Here is a 24,380-nt window from a genome sequence, read left to right as displayed (position 1 = left end):
AAGCTTTTCATGAAGTGGTCAATTCTACGATATGGCTACGACATCTATACAATCCGATGTTTTCAGGATAAAATACATCGGTAAGAAATATTTTTGTATCCCGTCTTACCGAGAGAGGAATACAAACACATAATAGTTTTTTCCATCCCTCTTCACTACTTATCTGATTCCAGGAATGAAGGATTTAATCATAGTTGCCTACATAATAATATGATTATAAAATATATTGTAGACATGACTGATTTTACAGAGAATTGTGGTTAAACAATGGATTACCTATGTTTTGGGACGCGTGTTATTAACGCCAAGTACGGAACGTTTCATCTAAAAAGGGAAAAGAAATACACTTACGGCTAAAGTTCTTTGTTCTATGATACTGAAACTTTCCTCACTGTAGTAGTGTGTGTACTATGTGTGTGTGTGTGTGTCGCTCCAATTTCCCCGGAGCAGCGAGTTTGTCCGCTTCGATTGCACGCATCACTGACTCCTTACGCACCCTTAGTGAAATTAATTTTATTAAAACCTCTTCCTCCCACGCTGAAACCGACCATATCTCCCCAGACATACGGCTGCTTTTCGCTTGTGGCGTGTTGTCCTGATGTTGCCCTATCGATGCAAAGTCAAAGTGAAACGATGAAATGAAACTCTTCAATATTTTTATATCATTTATTTTATCCGGTATACGATTTCCATAAACACATGGCGATGAATATATGGATTCTGTACATTCAATATCAAAGTAAACAATAAAATGTATATAATAAAATGTAAATATATATTATGATCTATTAAATTATGTTGGCACCGAGATGCGACACGTCGTATCGAGTGGACGCTAAGTACGAACTGAGGAGGACCGCGGCCGCGCCGGATGGACGTCCGTCAGCCGTCCGTCGGGTGTCCGGCGACGCTGGACGCGACGGACTGGATGCTGTAGAGAGACACGCGGAGGACGGCGCGGCCGGGAGACGCGAGGTGCGGGGGCCGCGGAGCGAACTACCGGCTGAGAGGCCGCACCACCGCCACGCTGACTCACTCGCCTGCACGCCCGGCACGAGGGGCGGCAGGAGAGTGAGCCGCGTGGCTGCCGGGAACAACGGCCTCGAGAAACCAAAGACGACAGAGTGGACTACCACGGGGGACAGAGAGAGGAAGAGCGAAGGATGACAGACAGAATGTCCGAGTGAGAGAGAGACGACTACAGGTCACAGCGTGACCGCGACTGAGGACGCACGAGGCTAGGGAGACCATGGAGTATGATATACATGGAGTGTTCACTTCAACTCTGTTACAAAACGTTACGTGTATAGAAGACAGTTAGCTTCGTGCATCCCCAGTGCGCGCGAGAGAGAGCGAGCTAGACACGACACGGCGGGAGCGGGACACAAGGTTCTAAGTAGCTCCTTAACTAACTACATCGAATTCCGTATGGACGGATCATTATATCATCATCCAGGTACGAACGAAACAACGACTTTTTGTTTCAGGCGCCGCGCACAGCCAGCGGATAATCCAGCTACTAACATTCTCTCACGTTTAACAGTAAATAACAAACACTATATTTCATAATGAAACTCGTGGAACTACGGACACAATTAAATTAGCAGTTTAATTTATGATTAAACTAGTTAATGCATGTTAAATAATCGAGTCTAGTCAAAACGGTTCAACAGTAAATATATTGACTACCCGCTGGATGTGCACAGAGCCTTTATATTAATTAGAATTACATTATTTCCGAACTCATTGTCCAATTGACGATAAACGCTCAGACATACAAAAATACATCTCGCTAGAGCTAACGAACTAAGTGCGACACACGGAGTGACCGCGACGCGCCCGCGCCTCTTATCACAATCTTAACAACGACTACTCAACGAAATACTCAGAGTGTGCCCGGGAGATGCCTTGCTACATTAGACATGTTGCTAAACATAAACATGGAGATTGAATTCGGTACGCTAGAAAATTATTCAGTTAAAATATTCTCAACATTTATCATTCATCTGATAGATGCGCGCGAGCACTCTATTTGTTCAATAATCGGTTACCCAATCCTATAGACATGACACAAAGTATCTCCCGAGTCACAAACATTGGCTACACACAGACAGCGCCGAGCATCAGAAGAACAAAACGAAACACAAACTAACCAACCAACATCAACACCAACGCCAACGTTGGACAAACCTTAGTCTACGAGATTGTTGCAAAAATTGTGGTAGCAAATATTATTAGTATCTTGTCCATACAAAAAACGCCCGATCTAAACGGACGACTAAAATTGACATCGAAATTTACATACTTCAGTTTAAGCTATGATACATAGTATTTTTATACTTTAAGAATTTGACATCTATATAAAATATATTATAGTTATAGCTTTGCGGCGCGACGCGTCAGACGCGATATATTATTGCTATCCACGTGGGGCAGAGCTCTGACGCGGCGCCGCTATTGCTTCCACCAGCACGAGCCTAACTCTCACTTACATTACATTATAATTCATTTGGTGTTCACATTGCACTAATTCACATTCCATTTAATACGAACGTAACGTAATAATCGACCATATATTTATAATAATCAATATAAGAAAAATCTATTTTAAATATTAAAATATCAACAATTTGGCACATTTGATTCCTGTTTATAAATTACGTTAGAAAACAAGAGGATACAGGAAGTGGAGAGAAGAGATAACGCAAGGGATACAAGGATTAGGCCGAGCGCACACACTCGCACACAGCGCATGTCACGACGCGGCGTGTGTTGTGTGTGTGTGCGTGCGGGATACACACGAGTACAGACACGCTAGAGTAAACAATAGTCACGTGATACAGTAGGAGCTACGAAGACTAAGGAGGAGAGAGACTAGTCAGCTCGTCTTGGACGAGTAACAACACATTCGACGAATGCTACAGTTTGTGGACAACGAGCGTAAACTTTACAACAAGCGCCGTGACGTCACACCGCAGTGACGTCACAACACGCGCCTCACTTCACACACATTTGAACTTGGACGTTTCACTGTTTATGTTTATCACTACACTTATCTGGCTTCTTCTAATTTTCAATGCATTTCGGACTCCGCACGACGACTGTCCAGCAGTTTGACTACGACACTTTGAAAGGATGGTCATTCAAACCGACAGATATCTCATATCATAACCGCGCCGCAGCTATGACTTGCGAAGCGCCTCGCGATCCTCGAGGCTCATCTATCTTCTGTATGACTGATCCTGAACTAGTGGCAGGATCCCTGCTGCCTTACCACAGTCGGCATCATTAAGGTGGCGTTCGGAAGCGCTTCGCCATTTCCTGGTGACGTCATCAGTGCAGAGTGAGCGCGCTCAGCAGCAGCAGCAGCGCGGGTACTGCGGTGTTCGGTGCGGCAGTGTTGTGCAGCGCGCGCACGGTGTGTCGCGCGGGCGCGGGGGAGGCGGGCGGCGCGCGGCGCGGGAACACGGCCACGGCGCCCGCGCGGCCCGCCGCCGCCACGCACCACACCTCGTCCGGCTCCGCCACGTGCAGCACCGCGCGCCAGCAGTGCTGCGCCAGGTCGGGCGCCAGGGCCCCGGGCAGCAGGGCCCCCGGCAGCGGGGCCCCGGCGCGCACCCACAGCACGCGCACGCCGCGCCCGCACGCGCCGCACTCCAGCCGCCACCCGCCCGCCGCCGGCTCTGCGCTCAGCGCCGTCGCCGTCGCGCCGCCTACACTCGATCGTCAGTATAAACAGGCACACATGCTGTAGTCCTGATGGAAGTATTGGTGACATGTTACTGACCGGTAACTTTGAGCGTGACTCGCTTGAGCTCGCGCAGGCGCGTGAGGTCGGGTGCACGCGCTCCCACGCAGCGGTACTCGCCGCCCTCCTGGTACAGCGCCTCCTTTATACCTGGCGAGGAAGTTACAAGTTCAACCAGGAAACAATCGACACGCAACATGTTGACCGTCTAGTCGGACGCCATGTTTCCCAGTGTAAACGCCGCTGATAAACAACAGCTTTTTCAAAACAACTTACTATAAACACGGAATAAGGAAAGATGAGCGGAGATGCCATAATGCAGGTCGGTCGGTCTTCTAGATCAAATACATGTTTTGTTAAGTTTGAAGTAACAAAGCTTTCGGGTTCTTTGAGACATCTGACAGCGAATTTGGGTATGCATGTATGTTAAAAATGTTATTACAGTTTAAAAGAGTTTTTCGAGGACAGAACTAAACAGTAAGATAGTGTGCAATATAAAACAATTTAAATATAATATGTTAGAGCAAATAGAGGTAGTATAAATATAATGATAGTATAATAATAAAGGTATATACGAATATAATAATATATATAAGTAAATATATAAGTTGTGCCTAAATATATAAGATTAACTAAATAGTTTGTAAGTAATTGTATATTAAAATTGCTGCGCCCTAACAGGGTATCATGTATGTACCTCTACATTTTATAACACCTTGTAACACTCATGATTGCAATAAATATTTGAAGTTTGAAGTTTGAAGTTTCTCTCTTTATTATATGTATTAGATTACTTAGAAGTATAGATAAGTTGTCAATATAGCGTTAGTACTTACCCAGCACTCCATGCGCGTGGTGCGAGCCGGCGGGCGCCCAGCTCTCGCTGGAGTTGCCGACCACGCGCCGCCACCAGCAACCCACGCTGCCTACATCACAAGGACATCATACAATGCTCAACGAATCTATACAAACATCATTATTGAGTTTATTGCAACTATAAGCAGCATATAATCGTTTCAAATCTCACCTTTTGTCAAACGCAGTTTTATCAAAATCAATTCAAACACTTTATCGTCAAACGTTTAGATATTAGAAGGGTCAGTGAGTAATAACGGTCCCAAAGGCCGATCTCGGCTAAGGCAGCTGTTCTCATAATGAGATGAGTCAGCTGCGACATAGTACACCTAGCGCTCATGTTTTTGCGTAGACACAGGTGCACTTTCTATTCCATCACTCTCATAGCCCAATGTCACAGCAATCTGATGACCGGAGAGAGAGATCAGGCGCGGGACCGATATTTATGTGCTCTCTGATGCACGGGTGCATCAATCACCAACTTCCAAGCTCTGGGCTGCTTTGTGGAAGTTTCTAATTCTAAAACATACATAGTGATTTCGGTCCGACCCGCGAATCACACCAAAGCCCACTAGACCAACGAGCCAGTTCCTATCTATAAGATAAGTAGAAGACTTACCTTTAGGGCAGTGCAGCTGCACGTTCCCCCCGAGCGGCACCTCCACTTTCTGATGATCTGGCTCCTCGGGCTCCGGCTCGCTCTCCGTCGCCGCCTCCGTGTGCTCCTCGGGAGCTTGGTGGAAACAGGAGGTACATGAGCATCGCTATATTTCGCTGTGCTAAGCTTATTTAGGCTAAAAATACGTAATAAAATACGTAAATAATAAATTCCTAAATTGTTGACTAATTGTTATGTAATTCCACTGCCAATACCTACCCATGTAGTTATTGTCTAGCTTTTAGGCAGGACATTTATTGATACATGAATATATTGTTAAGATCTGTAACTTACATATATTTGCTTACAATAAAGATATGTACTTAGACTTTGACGTTTAACATTGCAGTGCTGACTCCAGGACGCGCAGTGCTGTAGTGACTCACCCATGACGTTGAGGTAGTACCCGATGGAGGAGTACTCGGCGTCGAGCCAGGAGGCGCGGCAGCGGTACCAGCCGGCGTGAGCCCCGCGCAGCGCCGCCCAGCGCAGCGTGGCCGAGCCGCGCGCCGACTCGTCGCCCGACTCCAGCGGCGGCGGCGAGCTGCAAGCGCACTACCGCTCATACCGACACTCATGTCGCAACTATGCAGCTGAGAACCAGTGTTTAACATGGAGACATTGCTTATCTGACCTCCACAACTCAAACCCGAAACCTCTTGACAAGACTAGAAGTCAGATTTTCTGGCTTCCGACTACCCGTGACGACTACCAATGATGTTTAAATGACAACCTGGACCCATCAATTTTTAGCACCTTCCGAAGCACGGACAAACTCGTCATGAGTAGATGGTCATCCATCCACGGATCGATCGCGCCATTCATTCAATAACCATAAACAATAATTTGAAAAATCGATGATGATGTTAAACACACTCTAGACTGAACAATAACTTTTCGCCTACTATTAGCACTCCATCGGAAAGCATAAAATTCAACTAATAAAACGTATAACTCGAACCGTAAAAGCATTTATCAAACGATATTTAACGTTTATCAGTCGCTAATTAGCATTAATCCTGCAAATGAAGCGAATTGAGGTCGCGCGGTCAAGCGGAGTCGTGTCTCTTTAATCCGATGAGTAAATGTAAGCGCATTTGTTCGGTTTCACCGACCACCGCCGGCGGCTACTTCATTATGTATCGGCTCCACGCATGTACACATTGTGGAATACTAAATGCTATGTGAAACTAAACTTATGGACCGAATTTAAGATTCATGTAAAACTATCTTACAAACATTCCACGTAATTCAGAAAAAAACTTTCACTAAACAAACTTAAATTGACTCAGTATTGAAAATGTTACAGACTTTACAACAAACAAGAAAAACTTTTATGAAACAACATAAAGGGCCTTAAATAAGTAACGCGTGAGGTTCCCCTGTAACGAGGCGCGACCTTGTGCAGGTCGCTGCACAAGGTCGCTCCCGCCGGCTGACGGCTGAGTGTCAGCGCGCCTTTGTCTTCGATAGTTTCCTTCACTACGACAGCTTATAATCCACCCTACGCGTTACTTTCCTACATTGTACCAAACTTATGATGAACAATTTATGTCTCTGTTGGATATATATTTTTATATTTTCTTATCATGGCGGCATAAAATAAGACATAAAATTAATTTAAGTTGGACTCAATATCTTACCCTGGAGCACTCCCTGAAATATTTATGATTTGACGAAATTAGTCGCAACAGAGATTGCAATAGCGCATTTTCCTGTCTCGCACAGTAATTTTAAATCAATTAAGAGAAAAGGTTATGTTCATATGCAGTGTCAAAAGTATCACTAATATAAGTACAAGGTGTGTTTGTGTGTCGAACGCCTCGGTGGGGTACCTGGTGGGGTTGGCGTCGTCTCGCAGCCACCAGGCGCGCGCGGGCGGGTTGGCGTCCACGTCGCAGCGCAGCGCCGCCGCGCCGCCCGCTGACAGCGACACGCCGAACCCCGGCCAGCGCGAGATCACGAACGACGGCGGATCTACACAACATTATCAACATCAGTGCCATGCTCACATCATTACTAAACTGCAAGTATTCAGTGATTCTTATCCCATCTGTCCTATTCGAATGTCCAATTGAACAGTCGAAACTGATTACTGCAGCCTTCCCTTCAGTTCTACCAGCTGTAAAAGTTGAAAAGCTCACCTTTTCAGTACATGTACATTGAGTTATCTTGGTTTGTTTTCTATATTTGATTAGAATGGAAGCTTCATTGCTGGAATTGTTTATTTGTTGATGAAATTCCGTCCAGTAAACAACAAATGTTGGCGCATCAAAGCTCGATACATCGCGCGACTAGCGCTGCCCCGCGGGAGCACCCGGCGCGGCTCATAATCACACGCGCCAGTGTTTGAGTTGCGCCAACTTCGCCGCATTTACATACATTTTCATACCAACCACAACTATCGAACTAATATCCAAAACGCATTAGTTTGTCTGTGTGTGTATGTGTTGTGTAACTACTGACTTCCTAGCTGTGTACACAAATATCTAACTCCTGTGTAATTTGGTGATGATAGACGGTATTGACTCAGTCAATAACATCTATGTTTGTTAGTTTGGAAATTTAAGGTTTAACTTGTCTAATGTTATTTGTGTTCCGGAACTTCAAAAACTTCACTACACTTCATCATTACATAGTTTACTCTTTAAACGAAACCTACAAAAGCTAAAAATAATGTTATCCGATTGAACATAGTCTTGTTTGACAGTGCAGTTGGCGGCTGAAACTCCCACGGAATTAAAAACTTAGCAAGCGCCGCTTATGACGCGAGCTCTACAAACTTGTTGTGTTGTACTACGTGTCGCTCGAGAATGCTCATATTTTTATACTCGCTCTAGCAACTTACAACAGATTTAAACGTAATAACATGTTACTAAAAGACAAATGGGTTCAGAATTCGATCTCGAAAACTAAATACGGATTATCCTATATAGATTCGTGAACTTCGGATAGTAATATTGCTGTTGATTTAGCAGCACTCGGGCCTCCCTTTACACCGGACAGTGTGGACATTTGAATCCTACGGTCATATCGCCGCACAACTTACATATACAAGATTTTTCTGCTCCTCAATTTCTTTCCCATCTAAAAGTCATAAGAGGGACACATGGGGATGCTTTGCTACATTATTTCTTCTTCCCATCAACAACACACAGGAAATGCAAATTTTCAGGGGCTGTCTTAGTGTATTTTTTTGACGTTTAGTAAGTGCTGATTTTCTGCCTAGTTTGATTAAATGATTTTGGTTTTGCAGCACTCACATGTGACGTGTATCTCGAGCTTGGCCGCCATGAGCGCGGCTGGCGGGGCGGACGGGGCGGCTGGCGGGGCGGGTGGGGCGGCGGGCGGGGCTGACGGGGCGGGCGGGGCGGTGCGCTGGCGCGCCTCGCACTGCAGCGTGGCGTTGTGCAGCTCGCGCGCCGCCGTCACCACCGCCTGCGACACCGACACGCCCTCTGCGACCACAGCAACGTTACACTCACCAGCCTCCAACCTATTGCTTCATTTACTTTCAAACATAATTATATCCTAAGGAATAGCAGAACCACCTAATACAAGTATTACGTCATGCTTCCTGGGTGGTTCTGGTAACGAAATAATATTGTATAAAAAAAGAATGTGTGTTGTTCTCACCGATGGAGTAGTTGGTGTGATGCACGCGGAGGTAGGGGCGGTGGTCCAGCGCCGGCTCCAGCGCCAGCAGCCGCCACGACAGCTCGGGCGGGGGCACGCCGCCTGCACACACACACAGCGTTACACCAGAACACACATGACATGTTGCTATACTAGTATGTTAACTACAGGTCCCAAGAACCAGGCTACAATCCTCTACATAATGTGGAACTAAGCCCAAGCGTCAAACTATAAGCGAGCCCCCTCCGGACATCGCAGAACAACTGCAAAGAAGCTGCGAACAGTTGCTTTGTACAGTAGCAGCTAGCAATATTTCCATCTCACCAGTGACTGGCATACTATATAGTGCAAGCTAGTAATAATGATGTTTATTCCAGGTTTAATATATTTATAAGGAAACGTAATAGTGATTAGTGTTGACGGCTACCTTCAGCGACGCAGCGCACTTCGAGCTCAGTCTTGTCTCTGACGGGCACCCACGTGTTGCCGGCGTCGAGCCGCCGCCCGTCCACCGCCAGGTACACAGAGCGCACCGGCTCTGAGGAGACATCAGTACTCTCAACACTCAAACCACGGAGTAAGGAAAGATGAGCGGTGATGCCATTGTGCAGGTAGATCCGGCGCCTACTTCTAGGTCAACTTCGTGCGGTGGACATGACCAAAATGGTCGATCGGTTATGAGTAAACTAACTAGATATTAGTGTTTTTTGGGACCGTTTTTGGTATCACAAAAATGGTCGGATCCATAGATAGCGCATAAGGGCGAGAATAGTAACGTTCCTCGTTTTGCTTCTTTGTTTGCGGGGGCAAACGCACAAGTTGGCGCGCTACATTCTTAGGCGATTTTCCGTTATGGCACCTCCGCTAGTTATTTTATTCTCCTTGAGGATCCTTACCGTATATTAGCAGCTTGGTGGGCTTCCCCGACACGGTCTTCCCGCTGCGGTCGGTGTATGTGCAGCGCCAGAGCGCCGCGTCCCCCCTGGTGGCGCGCCCCACCACCAGCGCGGCGTGGTCGCGCCACACCCCCTCCCCTCCCGCCCCACCCGACACCAGCTCCCCGTCCTTGTACCAGCGCACGTCGCTGCTGTTGCTCACGTCACACTCGATGCGCGCGCGCGCGTGAGCCTCCACCAGGAGTTCACGTTCTGACTTCACCACCTGGTCCAAATTAGTAGTATAGGGGAGCTATGGTATATCGGAGCAGTATTAATATGAGAACGAGTTTACCTAAACTTTCGCACTTATAATAAGCCGTGCCTGATATGACAGAGATTAAGGTTACGACGGGTCGTTCCTCTCAACAATTTATCGTTTCGTAGACTCTTAGCGACGCGACGTCTCGCGTCTTTATTTAGCTAAGAAGAAAAACAACTTCATTTTGTACAAAAACAAGTGTAACAAATAACAAGATTAAAATTACAAGAATAACAAATAGTGAAACAGCTGAGAGCGACAATCAGCGCGATGTTAGCCCGGGTACCAGGCTCCCAGCCGGGCCAGGAGATCGCGCTAATTACGTTATAACTCCGCCTAATGAACTCCGGCCGAGCAAGAAAAATAACAAGCTTACACATCAACAGACGAATTTATACATCGTAAGAACTAGAGAACACTGCGCAATACGTACACGTACGGACACGTACAGGTTGGAGTGTGGGGTGAGGCAAGGTGGTTTAAGTTCTCCTAAGCTCTTCAACCTGTACGTTAATGAGCTTGTAGTTGGGCTCAGCAGCACTCGAGTGGGATGCTGGATTGACAACATTTGTATGAACAACTTTAGTTACGCGGATGACATGGTGCTGCTGACCCCAACTGTAAGTGCAATGAGGCAGTTGCTCGCAATATGTGAAGCATATAGCATTCAACATGGTTTGATGTACAATGCTAAGAAGAGCGAGTACATGATCTTCAAGGCCCCCGGTAAATGTACACTAAATGTGCCCGCAATAAAGCTAAATGGCATTGAACTAAAGCGGGTTGACAAGTTCAAATATCTCGGACATTACGTTACTGAGGACCTTGAGGACAAAGTTGACATGGAAAGGGAACGTAGGGCATTGGCGGTTCGAAGTAACATGCTGGCCCGCAGGTTTGTGCGTTGTAGTGTGTGTTGGGCTTGCCAACCTTCCGACAGGCAGGGTCCTTAGGTGTTGATGAGGGTAGACGTGTTAATAAAACAACAGAACTACATATTTAGGTATAGTCAAGGCAACCAATACCTACTAAGAAGTGCACCCCTTTATTGAGTATACTACGCTATTTATACAAAGGAAAAGCTACGTGCTTATCTTAACTAATTATTATCTTATTAAATATCTTATTCTGTACGAGGCATTCCTATCGTCTACTTATCTTAACATTATCAATACTAACTAATCACTACGTGATCATAGACCACACCACATCACCCTTCCAAAGGAAAAAAAAATAAATAAATGCATACTTTTTTTTTTTTTTTTTTACCTTTTACAATATAACTTAGTCCTATTTTTATGCACTACTTTATCTACATTCGACTTATCCTTAATTACAACATTTGGTGATTCATCCTTGACAACCACAAACGGTCCGTCATATACACAATCTAATTTGGTACCCGTTTCATTTTTAATTAACACCAAATCACCTTCTTTATAAGTTATTGGATTTATATTTCTATCATAACACTCTTTCCTCAATATTTTACTAGCTACTAAGTTTTGTTTAGCATCAGCTTGAGCTCTTTGTAATCGATACTTAAATTCTGAAGGGTAATTATCAAAATTATACAATGGTTCAACACTTGCTCCTTGTAGATTACTTGGTAATCTGCATATCTTTCCGAAAACTAATTCATAAGGTGTATACTTGGTTACGGTATTAACTGTTGTATTATATGAAAAACACCAATACGGAATCCAAGAACTCCATGATGTTGTACTGTTATTTGTTTGTATTCTCAAATATGCACCTAAAGTTTTATGAACGTTTTCTAACGATCCTATACTTTCGTGATGATACGCTGTTGATGTTGTTTTCCTGATTCCCAAGATACTACATAATTCTACCATAACTTTTGAAATAAATTCAGAACCCCTATCTGTCGCAATGCCTTCTGGTATTCCATATCTTAAAATAAAATTTTCTGCTAAAACTCTTGCTACCTCATTTGCCGACTTGTTTTTTAATGGATAGGCTTCAACGAACTTAGTAAGTTCACACTGCAACGTCAATATGTACACATTCCCATATTCGTCCCTATCAAAAGGTCCTACTACATCTAAATAAATCTTTTCAAAAGCTGATGATGCTGTGGTTGTTATGGTCATTGGTTCCCTAATATTTTTCTGATACTTTTGTTTCTGACATTTATCACATTTCCACACATATTCTCCGATATCTTTTTCTATAGATGGCCAATAATAATACTTTTTTATATTGTTCACCATCCTACGTATTCCAGCATGTCCACTCGTGGGTAAAATATGAAAATCATTCATAATGACCTTTCTTTCATCTATATCTTCCACTCTTCGTACACCCGTTACTACACAAACTTTAAAATCTCCACATATCGATTTACTATTCTCTTTAAAATATTTTGCCAGTTTTTCTATCATCTCTTTGTTATAACAATTTTTTAAAATAACTACTTCTTTTATTCCATTTTCCACACAAAATGTGACTATGTCTTTCGACAACTCGTCTCGCGATGATGTCGATAAAGATTCATAGTTTATATAAATACTCGAGTTTTCCGGCATATACATTAAATTACGCGACTTTGCAAATATCGTTTTACAATCATTCTTCTTGTTACGTAACAACTCTTCCCACTTATCTACACCTACCTGAAGTACTTCTATATCATTTCCTTGTTTTTTAAGAACTTCTACGATCCTAGGGTGATCAGTCCTATTAACCGCAGAGTCTGTCTTACGAATATCCGAGTTTTTTAACTGTTTGCACTGTGCTCTGGTCATTACTGATATAGTTTTTTCATGCATGCTCTTTAACTCTTCACTTGAAATAACTATTCTGGATAAAGCATCGGCTAATACATTTTCCTTTCCTTTCACATATTCGACCTCAAAGTCGTATTCTTCTAAACACAATCGAAATTTAGTCAACCTACTGGAAGGATCTGTCATGTTAAACAAATACAAAAGTGGTTTGTGATCAGTTTTTACAACGAACTTTCTCCCATATAAATATGGTCTAAAATACTTAACTGACCAAACTATAGCCAGCAATTCTTTCTCTATTATAGGATAGTTTAACTCACTCTTATTCAAAGATCTACTAGCATATGCAACAGGTTTTCCATTCCCATTGCACAAGACACTACCTATAGCAAAACCTGAACTGTCTGTCTGCAATATAAAAGTATTTTTATCAGAAAAATTTGGATAATCTAATACTGGAGGATTCATCAATGCTTGTTTTAATAATAAAAATGATTCCTCACATTGTTCGGTCCACTGAAACACCATATTCTTTTTACACAACTTAGTCATTGGAATAACTATTCTAGCAAAGTTAGGAATGAATTTCCTATAATAATTTGCAAATGCTACAAAACGCTTAACTTCCTCACTATTTGTTGGACGCGGATAATTTTTAATTACTATGACCTTCTCTGGGTCTGGTGAAATACCTTCTGCTGAAATTACGTGCCCTAAATAAAGTATTTGTTTTTTCAAAAATTCACACTTTGTTGGATTAAGTTTAAGATTTACTTCTCTTAGTCGAGAAAAAACTGACATAAGGTTCCGATTATGCTCTTCTAAATTCCTTCCGAACACTACAAGGTCATCCAAATATACTAGACATTTGTCATAATTCAATCCAGACATGGCTACAGTCATTAACCTGCTAAACGCACTTGGACTTATTTTTAATCCCATAGGTAACCTACACATTTGATACTGACCTTTATCCGTAGTAAAAGCCGTATACTTCCGACTATCTTCATCTAAACTACACTGATAATACGATTGAGATAAATCACAATGACTAAAGTAAACAGCTCCTGACATCGAATCCAAGATTTCATTTATATTCGGTAATGGAAATTTATCGTCCTGAATTTTTTCATTCAACTGTCTGTAATCTATCACTACACGCCATTTTTTCTCACCACTACGATCCGCTTTTTTAGGAACTATCAATACAGGACTAGACCACTCACTAACTGATTCTTCAATAATACCATTCTCTAGCATCTCCTGTACCTGTCTATCAACTTCCTTTTTCTGCATATACGGTATCCTATACTGTTTCCTATAAACTGGAGTAACATTGTCTTTTAATCGTATCGACTGCTTATATACATTCGTGATAGCTAACTTATCTCCTGGAATATGGAAAATATCTGGATATTTCGCGCATATTTGCTCAACTGACAACCTCTCCTCGGACCTCAAATAGTCAAGTTTAAGTAAAGAAAATATTTTCTTTACACGCTCAACGTCCTTTTCAGGTTTTACAAAATTACAACAATCGAAATTACTTAATGGGAAAACTTCTACATTCGACATGCTACACATAACTTCCTCAGAGGTTGTATTTAAAATTCTAATGGGTATCATCCCATTCCTAGGCCTAGCCATCACACTAGCTAAAAAAACTCCTTTGCGTAATTCTTTCCTAATCACTACACAATCTTCTGCTCTATTAACAGGAAAATACCTTACTACTTCACAACGCGGAGGTATAGTTAATAAGAAATCATAGGTCCTTAGCGGCATCGAAACTAACTGTCTAGCATGATTTTTAAGAGTCAATCTGTTCGTCGAAAAATCTATAATACCTCCATACTTCTGCAAGAAATCCTGTCCCAATATGCCAACTGACTTACAAGGCAAATCATCAAATATATAAAACTTATGCACGAATGAACACTGTCTGTGTTCCAACTTTAAATGTACATAACCTATAGCTCGTAAACTACCTCCTACACCATTAATCACTAACTCATCCTTAACTATCTTACAGTTCAAAGCGTTATCCCTTAAAAAAATATTTTTTACGGCTGATATCGACGCACCCGTATCTATTAACCATTCGCTATGTATACTATTTATTACTAAATTAACCCAGTTAATACTATCGTACGCTAAAATATGCTTAGACTCGAAAAAACTGCGTTTCATTCAACTGTCCACCTTCGCTACTTCGTGACATTGACAATGAATCATTATCGCTCCGCACGTGCGAAAAGTATGCTACACGCCTTCTACCTTGCTGAGTCTGCCGTCCTCGATAAGCATTATTGCTGCGACCGCGCATTCCACCGTTATATGCCCCATGTTGACATTTTTGCGCGTACTCTGCGTGTACGAATTTTTTACAGAATGTCTCCTAACACTATCTCCACGACCTCTATTGAATGTAGAAAAACTACTCCTTGAGGGCCAGCGTTGGTACGTCATGACTTGTGACGATGAAGCACAATTCTCGTCCTCTGCTACCCTAATAGCATCTTTTAAGGATGTTAAATTCCGTGCCGTAATGATCGTACCAAGACGTTGATTACGAAGGCCGTCTGCAAACTTCCTAATTGCATATTTTTCGTTAAATGGTTGTAATATTTTATAAGCTTCCGAATCTTCTCCCGCCTGAGAAATAGTCAAATCAGTCATCAGCCTTTCTATTTCTGCTCCAAAGTCTGCAATTGATTTATTATCTTGCCTAGTGCGTGTTAACTTAGCTTGTATTGCAACGTCAGATTTTACTGTAAGAAGATGTTTCTTCATATCTGCCAAAAGACTGTCTACCGACGCGTAAGTAGGTGACAACCGAATCCTAGCACCCTGGGTAAGCCGTGTAGTTAGCACAAACTTAATCAAAAGAACACTATCGGTCCCTTCTAACATAGAACTATATAATCCTATAGCATCAATTAAATCTTGAGTAACTTGTTCATCTCCATTCATTTTCGGTAGTAAGCTAACCGCCGTTTTCAACGAAAACTTTTCTGCCGCCATTTTCTGTTCGTTACTGACCTCGCTCTCAAACTTAATAGTATTTTTATACAAACTTTCTATGTTACTCACTAATTGCACTAATTCCTCTGAACATTTTTCTTTGCTCGTTCCTTCAATTATACATTTAAATTTACTATAAAGGGCTTTTGCTTCATTTATCTTTTTATCAAAGTTTTGTCCCTGTCGCCTACTGGGACCTAATTTAACAATAGCTTCTCTTAATAATTTTAACTGTAAAAATAACGTTGTTAACTCTACTTCCATTTGAACAAAAACTTATTGTCTCTAACTCACAATAAACCACAACATTGTCACAACACTTAGTACATATTTAAACACTTACTTCAGATCTTCCTGTCGCTCCGTATGCTCCTTAGGCCGTCTGCACTACTCTTTGCATCTCCCTTTGTCGTATTTTCTCTTCAATCCAGTTCTGGTGACATCTTCTATATAACCAGAATACCACGCCAATGATCATAAGCGCAAAACAAGTGGCTATAAAAAACAGCACCGTGTTGGTCGTTGCTAATTGTTCCTTCGCCACCGTCGCGACATTTGATCCTCCTGCTGCCGTCTGGGCTACTATTACTTCTTCTTTGGACGTCGTGCTTCCCATGGCGTTTCGATATTGTCCAACCGCTCTCGCAGGGTCTCGCAGGGTCTGCTCGAATCACAAGATCCGTTCAAATGGCAGGGTCCGTTCGAATGGCACGGTCCGTTCGAATGGCAGGGTCCGTTCGAATGGCAGGGTCCGTTCGAATGGCAGGGTCGCCATGTGATGTTGGGCTTGCCAACCTTCCGACAGGCAGGGTCCTTAGGTGTTGATGAGGGTAGACGTGTTAATAAAACAACAGAACTACATATTTAGGTATAGTCAAGGCAACCAATACCTACTAAGAAGTGCACCCCTTTATTGAGTATACTACGCTATTTATACAAAGGAAAAGCTGCGTGCTTATCTTAACTAATTATTATCTTATTAAATATCTTATTCTGTACGAGGCATTCCTATCGTCTACTTATCTTAACATTATCAATACTAACTAATCACTACGTGATCATAGACCACACCACAGTAGTGAACAAGTTAAAGTCACACTTTTTAAAGCCTACTGCCAGACTTTCTACACGTGCAGCCTGTGGTTCAGATATACACAGAGAACGCTCAATGCCCTACGTGTCCAATATAATAACGGATTTAGGATGTTGTTGGGGTTGCCCCGTTTCTGCAGTGCCTCCGGTATGTTTGCGGAAGCCAGGGTAGACGGCTTCCATGCTATAATACGCAAGCGGCTCGCATCATTACTGAGCAGAGTCAGGAGCAGCACCAACAGCATCCTACAGGTTATTGCGGAAAAGCAAGACTCAAACGTCCTGAAAGCATTTATACGTGCTCAAATTTTGTAAACTGGTTTCTGTATGTTTTTATGTATGGACATTGGTCTGAAATAAAGATTATATTATTATTATTAATACTGCCGACACCGGTTAGTGCTCAGATAACTACACAACACAAGTGTTCTCATTAACTTCAACATCGTATGGAGGTCTTTACGTTCAAGTAAAGATATTTGCCTTCTATCTTAACACATCTGTAGCTAGCAATATTTTCATACATAGTATAACACAAAGTCGCTTTTTCTGTCTGTATGTCCCTATGTCCCTGCGTCCTTTATACGCCTATATCTTAAAACTACGCAATCGATTTTCATGCGGTTACTTTTAATAGATAGAGTGATTAAAGAGGAAGGTTTATATGCATAATCAATGGCCTTTTTATATCTATAAAAGATGATTTAAGCTGCATCCGTGACAAGTTGTTTGATTTAAGCACTTTTGCTGATGGCTAACAAAGCCTATACGGGAGCGACACACATTAAGTACGTACATTAGTTTGTGGCTGCGGCGCGGGCTGGTCGTGCTGCGGCTTGCGCGCTTGCGGCGCGTGCGCGGGCCGGATGACGAAGGTGTCGAGGCGCGAGGAGGCGCGCGGGCCGGGCGCGGCGCCCGCGTCGCCGATGGCGTCCCGCACGGCGCCGCGGATGTTCAGGATCGTGTCGCCCGTCTTCACGCGCCGCGTCGCTACGCCCTGCTGTCAACAAACACCCACTGTGTACCGACGGTCTACGAGCGGAGATGCCATAACGGAAAAGCTCCTTAGCAAATGGCGCACCAAAATGAGGGAGACGAGGAATGTTACTGTATCCCTATAGGCCTTTTTTGAACCCTCCCATTTTAGGTAATAACAAAACTTGTAGACAGACAAAAACAAAAACTGCGGTGCGAAACGACCCATTCAAAAATTTTACTTAGCCGATTGGCACCGCGGTGCGAACCGCTTATGGGGCGAAACGACGAACTGCCCAATTTCTCAAGTAACCCGAACACCTTGTTAGTTCACTCGTAAGTGATCGTTTTTGTTATGCCTACCGTATGTGTTTGATTTAGTTAGAAGAAGGACCTTGACCTACTTGCCTTAAATACTCATCTTTTCATACTCAATGACAGCAGTAGAACCACGATAACACCAATATGAAGCATGTTTGTAGAAAGCTATCATGTCACGAATGTTACAAACAAAGGTGCAAAGGCATTAGGTGTACAAAGATGAAAAGTATTGTCTGTAAGTACTAACTTTAGACGCTCGCTCCCAGTCCTGTCCGCTGCTGCGCTTGGTCCTGACATCGTGCGTGAGTGCGTCGGTGGCGCTCGCGTCCGTCGCACCGGTCGCGTCGGTCGAGCCGGTCGCGTCGGTCGCGTCAGTCGCGTCGGTCGCGTCGCTTGCGTCGTGCTGGAGCACGGGGTAGAGTGGCGCGTCTCGCACGGCGTCGGCCACGTCCGCCGGCAGAGCGCGCTCCGAACTCGACCACGTCGCCGAGCACAGGGGTGGACCTAGCACAACAACACACAATGTACTACAAGTCATTCACGAATACTAACTCTAACACGATCATAACTCAGTAAATAATATTATAAATGCCGCCTACAAACAGTGATGGCTACAAAACACGCCAAAAGTTTCCCTGACTTCCAAACTTAATTAACCTAATGTCTGGCTGACCTATTAGTAGGTTACAATTCAAGTAGCACGTTATATAAGCGCCCACGTTTCAATCCTGAAAGTGAATGAAAGTGGCAACATGAAGCTTTTGGGTAACAAATCAGCGGCACATAAATATTTCAGCAAACCGTCTCGAGAGCAAGTTGTTATTGCGGCGACGAGTTGCGCCACCCCTTCGCGACGTGGGACGCCACAGCTGCGCCTCGCGAGCGCCACGACGCATAACCCGCCACTCACGATAATATACGACACAGAAAAAACGCCCAGAAAAGAAAATTGACAAATAATTTATAGGGACAAGTTTACAGCAAGTTGCTAAAGTTTCGGTTTAATTGTCGCTAACTTGAGACAAGTTATTGTGTAGTACATTGTGTTATGAAGTCGTAAACACTGAATGGAGCGACTCCCCTCACGCCGCGCCACGTGCGACCAACAAACACAATCACACTACAATTTATGACATTTGCACACAAAGATCTGATACGTATCTATTTATCTGCAATGGCATCAGGCGTCGCATTGTACTCTTGGATTGGTTATTTAGTATCGGCTCACAGATTCATCTTTGCACGTTCAGGTAGCCAAGTGCATAAATGATTCAAATAAATAAAGTCACTTTATATCATAATTTTCTTATACAAGCTGTTGATTTGCATCCGTGCCATATTCAAGGAAGTAATTATGCTAATGATTCTCGACCCTAATTAACAAAAAAATTGGTACGTAATTTTTTTTTTCGGAATTCTTTCAATGTCATCTAGCCGTATTTAAACCTGGCGCGTGTGTTACTGGCCTTAAAACCGTGATATGCCCTCACAGAAACGCAAACACAAAGCATACGCAACGATTATTCATTATTGGATTACTTCTGAAATACTACGACATTACAATGACAAAAAAAGCAGTGCATATTAGCTATTTCCCGTCCACTGTAATTCCAATCGATTATTTACGTATTTTATGTCCTCCTCCTGAAGTATGGCACAAATGCAAATCAACACCTTGTATAACTTGTGAGTTCAACTTGCATTTTATAATTTTCTCAGAGTCAACCCATAAAACATTGTAAACACTTTATTAAAGATTGTTTATGGAGTCCCTTGCCGGTGTTTTTTCCCTAAGACCCACTTTTTGGAACCGCGCAACTAGCTTGACGTTTCTTAAACATCTCTACCTAATAGGTTATATGAAATAAAAACCTTTGAATTAGCGTACCTACAACTATTTTTTCATCCCACCATCTCGGAAAGAGTAGTTTTACCCTTTGATATCTGAGCGCAAAAGCCGTTTTTATCCTCTAGAGCGGCAAAGTGATTTGAATTTAGAACATCGTGTGCAATACTCCATTTGTGACAATCTTGATAAGACTTTTCAAACAAATACATATTAAACAAATAAAATACTGCTTAAAATAATTATTCAATGAATTAAGTAATTTTTATTATTGTTTTTACATAGATTTTTAACTTCGTTTCATTTTTAAACTGCGTTTTCAAATAAATGAACTTTAATACGTACTTCTATTTAATTTGATATTCATATGTGCGCGCCATTTTGTTTTTTGCATTTCCTCGATGAGGTGGGATGAAAAGTTACGTGTTGCACTCGAGTGCAAAGATTTTTCACCTTGTGCTCTTTTGATTCCCTCGCTATCGCTCAGGATTCTAATTATTGAAACACTCGCTACGCTCGTGTTTCAATTTTAGAATCCTTCGCTTGCTCGGTCATCAAAATTGAGCACGCGGTTAAAAAGCAACTTTGCACTCTTGTATAACAAATAACTATTAAATAGTTATCGGTGCAAGTGCTCTATTCTTTAAGTACGTACTAATCATTTTAATTCTAGCAAAAGAGCAATTTAACTTCTAATAGCATCACCGCCGTAAGTGGGAGTTTTAATTAAAATAGCGAACAGCCGAGTGCTAGAGAAACTGAAACATTCCTGTAATACAAGCGAGTGTTACAACTGAGGGTTCTATCCGAAGTGCAATCTGCCGATATTAATGAGCGGCGGTAATCCGCGGCGGGCGCACGACACGTGTCCGTCACGTGTCCGACACGCCACCGCCGCACGACAGGGTTAATAGTGTCAACATAGAGCGTTAATTTAAAAAGTTTGTCGTTGGCGGGGGACGGCTGACACGCGGGGGAGATGAGATAGTTCCCGAGTTGTTACCAACAATAGCTGCGACATCAAGGAGACACTCATTATGTTTATCTTTGCTCGTAAATCTGTGCAGTGCTCTTTAACTGTGAGCATAATCATTTGATTAGGTAGGATAGTATTGAGAATATATTGTGGATTAAGTGTACAGGTTTGATTAATCTCATGAAAGAGGAAATTCGTCCTTAGATGTTAATCGAACTGAAATCTAAGCTGGTTACATTTTTACATTTTGACACGAAGAGGGTGATTTGATTATGAGGATTGTCATCTTTAATTTTGTTTAGTTATCCATACCGAGAAACACATGGTGGAGAATGAGATGATGATGATTTGTCCGATAGGCAGGTAAATATTGAAACAGTTACTTCATGAAGCAAATGTTCCAACATGAGTACTTATCCCACAGCAAGCCACATTTGGTTGAAGTCCATCGCTACCTCGGATCTCGTTTGCGGAACATTTTATTTGAAAAGCGAGAGTTTGAACACAAAGCCTGCACAGATAAGCGCGTGATGTATGTCTGTCCGAGTTACTGATGTCACGCCATTATATAATAAACTCGCCCCCCCCCCCCCCCACACACACCAGGTGCGGAGTGCGGGACGCGGGACGCGGGGCACGGGGAGGGGGGGGGGCGGTTCAGGGACTAATTATTCAGAACAGGACCACAACACGATTATGAGGAGTTTTATCATTTATTTATAAATTAAATGTTAATAAGCATTGTAATGAAGTTGTGGACAGAGTATCTATGAGGATTATTATTATCAGTGTAACGCGTCAGCCGACATTGAGACCTAGTGACGAGCGTTGACGTCATGAAAATACTAAAATGAGGGGACCTCAACTGTTTGACCCAAGCCGCTATTTTCATTGCACCTAATGACGATGCTGTGTTATTTAAAATAGCCGTGGGGTTAAAACATGTTACATGTTATATCCCCACGTGGCGGTTCCCGCTTGATGTTTTAATACCTGACAGCTTCACCTCCCGGCGGACTCGTCAGCCACTCGCTACACACACACACATTCGCGAAACTAAACGTTGTAACGAAGAGGGAATTAACTAACCCGAAAACATGGGCAAACTTTATTAAATGGAAAAAAATCGTAAAATCTTTTGAGAAAAATTGGTGTTTCTGCTATTATAAATAACACAACACAAATAGGGTTAGGGGGAAACTCGCCTCTGGGCCGCGGCCCAGATTACACGGTATAATAACAGTCGGGAAAACTGGTCCGAATGTGCGGGCCAGATTACTATGTGAAAAAAGTGACGGAGGTAAGTCGACCCATTGGGATTTAATTTCATAAAATCCGATAGTTGTGAAATTTTTCACAGCTCAAAATCGTCAGGAGGCAAAAAGACTTAGATGTTTTTCATAATTTTCATCATAAATATAATACTTTGTCTAGATACTGGACTCCTAGTAGCTAATATAGACTTCGTTAAATAATGAAGTTCCTATAGATACTTAATTAATAATCTCAATTTATAAGTAAAACGTAAATATAGAAACATTGTTTCTTTTTATCAAAATTTTGTTCGAGTGTTACAAGAAAAAACAAATCCCCTTTTGGCAACAAGAGTATTTTTGTAACACTCATTTATGTTGACATTGGAAATATTGACATCAATATAAAATAATATTAAAATGAATCGCAAAATGTGTTGGTAAGCGCATAACTCAACAACGCCTGGACCAATTAGACTAATTGTTTTTTTGTTGTGTTTGTTATTGTCAGGAGAAGGTTCTTATGAAACAAAATAGGGTAAAGTAGAGAAGTCAGTTGACGGGAGCGAAGCCGCGGGCAAAAGCTAGTTTTCGATAAAATTATGAAAAAGATCTTTATTTTTCTAGCTCCTGACGATTTTGCGATTATTAAATATATAGGTATAGGAACTAAACATGCAACAAAAACTTTAATGGGGTTTTTTAACATGCTGTAAGTAAATAAAAATAAATATTATATCCTACTTATACACACATATTCTACATATGTAAATATCCCACTATCTCCACTAATCTAGATATTAAAAAAAAAGTAAAAATAAAAACTATGTATCAAATATTTATAGGAACTTCATTATTTAACGAAGTCTATATTAGCTACTAGGAGTCCAGTATCTAGACAAAGTATTATATTTATGATGAAAATTATGAAAAACATCTAAGTCTTTTTGCCTCCTGACGATTTTGAGCTGTGAAAAATTTCACAACTATCGGATTTTATGAAATTAAATCCCAATGGGTCGACTTACCTCCGTCACTTTTTTCACATAGTAATCTGGCCCGCACATTCGGACCAGTTTTCCCGACTGTTATTATACCGTGTAATCTGGGCCGCGGCCCAGAGGCGAGTTTCCCCCTAACCCCACAAATAACAGTAATTGGTAATAAAACTGGGAATTGTGTTCATTGCGCAATTATCTGACGAGCCTGTTTGCTTGTGTAAGTGGTTGTATTTACTTAGCTAAGTCTGTGACAAATATTTAAGTTAGCCTATTCAGGCTTGTAAATAATCGGTCAACTTCGGCTAAGCAGAAGACAAGGATGCACCGCACGGCCGGTATTCGGCCGCTCGGGTGACTCGGGGGAACGCTTAAGGTTGACAATTGCGGTGTGTGAGCGCTTACGCTTGTCGGACACTCGCGAGCCCCGCGGCTCCCGACGCCCCCGACGCTCCCTGCGGAGTCCTACAGCGACGTGCTGTTACTGCGGTGACGCACATTACTCTTCGTCAAACAAACGAGGGTGCAACTACTATGAAGCACGGGAAAACGACATACCATTCATCATCAGATCAGAACTATTGAGTAAACAAAATAACATTTTATTTACAGGAAGCATTCGATGTTGCTTAACAAACATATAAAGAAAACAAATCACCTAACGATCATCAATATCGATTGATCGTTTTTCATAACACCATCCAACCTTTGTGTGAACGATTAGCTTCCAAGCAATTCAAGAGACTTCCACAGGCACTTGTGGAAGCGAATACTTGCACTAATTATAATTCCATCTCCTTAAAGGAGAGAGTTATTTTATTTGCTTAATGGACAGCCATGTTTACCTTCCTACTGGGAATGATTGAACCCAAAAACCTGAAAGGCATATAGATAGGACTCGTTTATGTTTTGCCTTAAAAAAGCTAAAGGATATTTTTAGTAAATATGAGTCTTCTCAAGAACAACTAAGCAAGCGGTTATTTGAGGCAGTGGAGCTGATGGACCTGGTGAAGTCCAACACGGAGAGGTATGAGTCTCTGACAAATAGCCT

General features: G+C 42.3%; 1 protein-coding gene across 1 annotated transcript in view; it reads right to left on the bottom strand.

Moving 5' to 3' along the window:
* Nucleotides 1–766: 766 nt before the first annotated feature.
* Nucleotides 767–24,380, bottom strand: part of LOC124642864 — a 47,899-nt gene continuing 24,285 nt past the window's right edge. The window contains exons 2-14 of the mRNA XM_047181616.1: nt 18,500–18,760; nt 17,757–17,950; nt 13,752–13,754; nt 9,794–10,058; nt 9,325–9,435; nt 8,898–8,999; nt 8,525–8,719; nt 7,097–7,238; nt 5,648–5,805; nt 5,223–5,336; nt 4,585–4,674; nt 3,788–3,898; nt 767–3,713 (exon numbers count right to left, since the gene is read on the bottom strand). Coding sequence (XP_047037572.1) covers nt 3,334–3,713; nt 3,788–3,898; nt 4,585–4,674; nt 5,223–5,336; nt 5,648–5,805; nt 7,097–7,238; nt 8,525–8,719; nt 8,898–8,999; nt 9,325–9,435; nt 9,794–10,058; nt 13,752–13,754; nt 17,757–17,950; nt 18,500–18,760 — 2,126 coding nt within the window. The 3' untranslated portion in view covers nt 767–3,333. The remainder of the gene's footprint in view (nt 3,714–3,787; nt 3,899–4,584; nt 4,675–5,222; nt 5,337–5,647; nt 5,806–7,096; nt 7,239–8,524; nt 8,720–8,897; nt 9,000–9,324; nt 9,436–9,793; nt 10,059–13,751; nt 13,755–17,756; nt 17,951–18,499; nt 18,761–24,380) is intronic.

This window comes from Helicoverpa zea, chromosome 26 (genome assembly GCF_022581195.2).
Source record: "Helicoverpa zea isolate HzStark_Cry1AcR chromosome 26, ilHelZeax1.1, whole genome shotgun sequence".
Taxonomy (NCBI): domain Eukaryota; kingdom Metazoa; phylum Arthropoda; class Insecta; order Lepidoptera; family Noctuidae; genus Helicoverpa; species Helicoverpa zea.
This window is presented reverse-complemented; position numbering and strand designations above follow the sequence as displayed.